At 44.2% G+C, this 6,000-nt stretch overlaps 1 protein-coding gene across 4 annotated transcripts in view; it reads right to left on the bottom strand.

Moving 5' to 3' along the window:
* Window positions 1–892: 892 nt before the first annotated feature.
* The window catches only part of LOC144826893 (GTPase IMAP family member 8-like), a 258,208-nt gene continuing 253,100 nt past the window's right edge, over window positions 893–6,000 (bottom strand). For all 4 annotated transcript variants that reach the window (XM_078685353.1, XM_078685355.1, XM_078685354.1 and 1 more), the window contains one exon: window positions 893–1,825. In XM_078685353.1, coding sequence (XP_078541479.1) covers window positions 1,065–1,825 — 761 coding nt within the window. In that variant the 3' untranslated portion in view covers window positions 893–1,064. The remainder of the gene's footprint in view (window positions 1,826–6,000) is intronic.

Raw genomic sequence — 6,000 nt, 5'->3', positions numbered from 1 at the left:
CACAGCTCTCGGGGCAGCCAGTGAGAGGCCTCTCACCGCACAGCTCTCGGGGCAGCCAGTGAAGGCCTCTCACTGCACAGCTCTCGGGGCAGCCAGTGAGAGGCCTCTCACCGCACAGCTCTCGGGGCAGCCAGTGAAGGCCTCTCACTGCACAGCTCTCGGGGCAGCCAGTGAAGGCCTCTCACTGCACAGCTCTCGGGGCAGCCAGTGAGAGGCCTCTCACCGCACAGCTCTCGGGGCAGCCAGTGAAGGCCTCTCACTGCACAGCTCTCGGGGCAGCCAGTGAGAGGCCTCTCACCGCACAGCTCTCGGGGCAGCCAGTGAGAGGCCTCTCACGGCACAGCCACCTTCAATTAAATGGGCTGTGGAAACTGTGCATCCCTGTCTTGACAACACTGGGGTGAAGTTCTTTCCAGATCTAACTCTCTGCATTCAGGTTTATCCTGCTTAACCAGGGGCTTGTTGGAAACTGTTTGAATGAACACTCAGTATGAAGCTGCGCAATGTCCTTTCCGGTACTGAGAAATGTTCGGCTAGGCTCTTTTTAAAGACAGCAAAAATGTAGCACACAGCCACTAATCTTCTGAAAACCCCATTTGCTAATAAGATAGGACTATGACATGCTGAGAAGAATTGATTCAATAATATGAACGTATCCACATAAGCCTAATTACAATTTGTACACTACCTTTTGGTATTCACAAAATACATGCATAGTTTTTTTGAAACTGCACTCATTCTGCTTGTGAGTGGGGGTCTCTGCCTCAACGGTGTTGTCGCAGATTATTATATTGAGGCATGGACATCAAACTCTGCAGGTAGTTCATGAATTAAAAAAAGTAGTAAATGCACACAAGAGTGACAGTTTACCTTTGTTATTCAGGACAAAGTGTTTTTTTGTCTTTGAATCTTTTATTAATGTTTCAAAAATGAATTAATAGGTAACCAGGTTCATAGGAAGCATACCTGTTTTGTGATACACCAGAAGACTAAAAAGCAAGGTGTGTTATAGAGAATCAACAATAAATGAACACCTAACATGCAGGAGTAGAAAAAAGGTAGATTTACCATATAGAGCGGCTCCCAAAAAGGTGGTAAGTTCCTCGGGGGGCCTGCCCCAGCCTATAGCACCTGCCCCCATTCTCGTCCAGCATATTGTCTATAATATGCATGAGCTCCCCCATCTGCTGGTACCTCTCTGCTCCTGTCGCTCGGTTGTTGAAGGCACAGACCCTCCACCCACAGCTCTCCACCAGCTCTCTAAGATTCTTCCCAGAGCTACGCACAAAGGTTTCTATACTTTTACTTCCCAGGTCCTCTTTCCGTGTAAACACGACTACCGTGAACTGTAGCGCGTCCTCCCCAAAGAGGCACTGGATCCTTTGCGTGGACTCCCGCTCTCCTAAGGTGAAGCGTCCGGCCGGAAGCACGAGGAGGAGGGCATGTGGGCCTGGGGAGGAGAGCTCTGCACACGGCTCTATAAATGCAGAGAGCTCCTTGTCAGGGACCCTTAGGGAAAGGAAGCCCGGAGTGTCCACCACTAGTAGAGACCTGCCTCCCCACACTCCCCGGCCCCTCTGACACTCTTTGGTCACTTGCACTGCCGAGGTTCTGGACTCAAACATCTCCATCCCCAGGAGGCTGTTCCCGGTGGCGCTTTTCCCGGCTGCGACCCGGCCAAAGAGGACCAGTCTCAGTTCACCCCAGCGTCTCCTTGTGAAAGAAGCAGCAATAGAGGGAGTGGAGGTAGGCATGCTGTGAGGTTGCAGGAGTTCACCGACATCTTCACCTCCCTCCAACCTCGGTCCACCTCTGCGGCGGGCATCTGTGGAGGGAACATTCAGAAATCAGTGCTCCATAACTGATAGTACACGCCTCATTCACAAGTCAGTGCAAGGACTACCCCAGAACTGATAGAACACGCCTCATTCACAAGTCAGTGCAAGGACAGCTCCAGAACTGATAGAACACGCCTCATTCACAAGTCAGTGCAAGGACAGCTCCAGAACTGATAGAACACGCCTCATTCACAAGTCAGTGCAAGGACAGCTCCAGAACTGATAGTACACGCCTCATTCACAAGTCAGTGCAAGGACTGCTCCAGAACTGATAGTACACGCCTCATTCACAAGAGAGTGCAAGGACTGCCCCAGAACTGATAGAACACGCCTCATTCACAAGTCAGTGCAAGGACAGCTCCAGAACTGATAGTACACGCCTCATTCACAAGTCAGTGCAAGGACTGCTCCAGAACTCTTAGTACATGCCTCAGTCACAAGCAAGATCAAGGACTGCTCCAGAACTGATAGTACACACCTCATTCACAAGAGAGTGCAAGGACTGCTCCAGAACTGATAGAACACGCCTCATTCACAAGTCAGTGCAAGGACTGCTCCAGAACTGATAGTACACGCCTCATTCACAAGTCAGTGCAAGGACTGCTCCAGAACTCTTAGTACATGCTTCATTCACAAGCCAGTGCAAGGACTGCTCCAGAACTCTTGGTACATGCCTCATTCACAAGTCAGTGCAAGGACTGCTCCAGAACTCTTGGTACATGCCTCATTCACAAGTCAGTGCAAGGACTGCTCCAGAACTCTTGGTACATGCCTCATTCACAAGTCAGTGCAAGGACTGCTCCAGAACTCTTGGTACATGCCTCATTCACAAGTCAGTGCAAGGACTGCTCCAGAACTCTTAGTACATGCTTCATTCACAAGCCAGTGCAAGGACTGCTCCAGAACTCTTGGTACATGCCTCATTCACAAGTCAGTGCAAGGACTGCTCCAGAACTCTTGGTACATGCCTCATTCACAAGTCAGTGCAAGGACTGCTCCAGAACTCTTGGTACATGCCTCATTCACAAGTCAGTGCAAGGACTGCTCCAGAACTCTTAGTACATGCCTCATTCACAAGTCAGTGCAAGGACTGCTCCAGAACTCTTAGTACATGCCTCATTCACAAGTCAGTGCAAGGACTGCTCAAGAACTCTTAGTACATGCCTCATTCACAAGTCAGTGCAAGGACTGCTCCAGAACTCTTAGTACATGCCTCATTCACAAGTCAGTGCGAGGACTGCTCAAGAAGTGATAGGACACGCCTCATTCACAAGTCAATGCAAGGACTGCTCCAGAACTGATAGGACACGCCTCATTCACAAGTGAGTGGAAACACTTCTCCAGAACTAATATTACATGCCTCATTCACAAGCCAGTGCAAGGACTGCTCCAGAACTGATAGTACACACCTCATTCACAAGTTAGAGCTTGGACTGCCAACCAAGTGACAACAGAAACTGAACATTTCTAACAACGTTTTCTGTCTGGCGCTTAAGTCCACCCAAAATGATTTGCTGTCTGGAAGTCTTCAGGCACAGTTCTACAAAACCTGTTTCTTTCTATATTTTACTCCCTCTAGGATGGTGAAATGGGGGACTGGGAAAGGTACACACTGTCCGCGCTGTGCTGAAGTCAGGGCTGATTCAATCCATATGTTTGCTACAAGCGCCAAATTAGGACCATTAATAAATACAATTCAAAGCTTCCTTGATCAGGTGTTATCTCACAATGTACTTTTAACACCTTCCACTTTATTACTGGGCACACAAGACTCGATAGAAAGAACGGAGGGGCCCTAATATTCATTGCAATGGCTACTTTTAGGGTATGCATTGCGTCTGCCTGGTTGGACTCTAACCCCCCCCCCCCCCATTGTTCACGCACTGGCTAGCTCAGTTCTACTCAGTGTACTCACTTGAAAATGCAATATACACTAAAAAAGGGCACCAAGCAAAAAAAAAAAGGATTAATCATCTGGAAACCTCTCTCTCGCTGGCTTAACCCACCAATCTCTGAAGCACGAGAGGATATTAATTAAAGTTAATTATTTTTCAGATAAATTAGGAAATATCCTTTTCACTAAACGTGTGCTATGATGTGGTCTCTTTCTTAGGCACCACTCACTTTTTCCTATGTTTTTTAATAATAGTCTATAATATTTAGGGTGTTTTTATTCCTCTTTTGTTTTTTACCACATTGATAAATTTATGTATTTCTGTCTAGCTGTTTGCTGTAGTATGTTATATTGTACCTTGATACTTTGGATAACAATATCCGTGTTCTTATATAATATACAAGTATAGGTTTTTAAAGATTTGGCACTCGCGGCACACTCTAAGCCTTTGGGGGGGAGGTTGGGGGTTGCTTCACTTTGTAAAGATATTTCCTTTGTTATATATTTCCCATTCACTGCAATTGAAAATAATAAAAAGAGAACTGATACTACACTCCTCATTCGCAAGTCAGTGCAAGGACTGATCGAGAACTGATAGTACACGGATCACTGAAAGAATATCGACTACCAAAATATCGACTACCCAAAATATCGAGGAAAAAATATCTACAGCAAAAATATCGAGTTTGTATGCACAAACAGGTAAGTACAAAAATATCGAGTACAAAATATCGTTTACAAAAATATAGTTGTAAAAAATATCGTATTTACTAAAAACAGTGTTAAATTAAATTAATATTAATAATTAATTACTAAAATATACTTAAAATTACTTAAATTAACTTATAATAAATAAATAATTAATGAAAGTTAAATAAATATTTTTTTATTTCATATTTATTAAACATATATATATAGTAATAAAATATAATAAAATAATACCCAAAAACTGAAAACTGACCCTGAACCCTAAAAATACCCCTTTACCCAAAAACTGAAAACTGACCCTGAACCCTAAAAATACCCCTTTACCCAAAAACTGAAAACTGACCCTGAACCCAAAAAATACCCCTTTACCCAAAAACTGAAAACTGACCCTGAACCCTAAAAATACCCCTTTACCCAAAAACTGAAAACTGACCCTGAACCCTAAAAATACCCCTTTGCCCAAAAACTGAAAACTGACCCTGAACCCTAAAAAATACCCCTTTACCCAAAAACCCAAAACTGACCCTGAACCCTAAAAATAAAAACGATATTACTTCACTTACCTTAAAAACGATATTACTTTACTTACCTTAAAAACGATATTTTGGCTGTCGATATTCTGTCCTGTAGATATTTTCTCCAAACGATATTTTGGAGTCGATATTATGTCCAAACGATATTATGTAGTCGATATTATGTCTGTGCACCATAGTACACACCTCATTCACAAGTTAGTGCAAGAACTGCTCCAGAACTGATAGTCCAATCTGCATTGACAAGTCAGTGCAAGGACTGCTCCCGAACTGATAGTACACGCCTCAATCACAAGTGAGTGTAAGGACAGCTCCAGACCTGATAGTACACACCTCCTTCACAAGTCAGTGCAAGGACTGCTCCAGAAGCGATAGTACATGCCTCATTCTCATTTGAGTGCAAGGACTGCTTGAGAACTGATAGTACACACCTCATTCAAAAGTGAGTTCAAGGACTGTCCAGTACTTATAGTACATGCCTCATTCACAAGTCAGTGCAAGGACTGCCCAAGAACTAATAATACACGCCTCATTCACAGTTCAGGGCAAAGACTGCTTCAGAACTGATGGCACACGCCTCGTTCGCAAGAGAGTGCAATGAATGTCTAGAACTGATCGTATTAAACAAAGAGAGGAGTACCACCAAAAGAAAAACAGAAGATTTCCTAATGGGGTGTTTTGACTGACAAAAGGAAAAGATTCATCCTTTTGTAAAAAAACCCTCACTTACCAACCTTAGTGGTGACATGCTTCGTCATCCTGGTCCACCCTGGTGGCCTAGCGTCACCAGGGTGTGCTACAACACCTGAAGTAAAGTGGAGCAGGTTGTGAATGTAAGTGCAAAAAAAGGATGTTAAAAATTGTCCTGGTTTAACTTAAATATGAATTTTATTTTAAAGCAACTGGACAAAAGGAGGGGCGAGATACTGAGAGGGAAGTTACAACCAGAGTATCTCTATATGTGTATTGGTCAACATGTTTCTACCTTACGTGGGAAATACCAGGTATTCTTCAGGACCATAAACAA

This window comes from Lissotriton helveticus, chromosome 4_1, assembly GCF_964261635.1.
Source record: "Lissotriton helveticus chromosome 4_1, aLisHel1.1, whole genome shotgun sequence".
Taxonomy (NCBI): Eukaryota; Metazoa; Chordata; class Amphibia; order Caudata; family Salamandridae; genus Lissotriton; species Lissotriton helveticus.
Note: the sequence above shows the minus strand (reverse complement) of the source record. Positions and strands in the feature narration are given on the sequence as shown.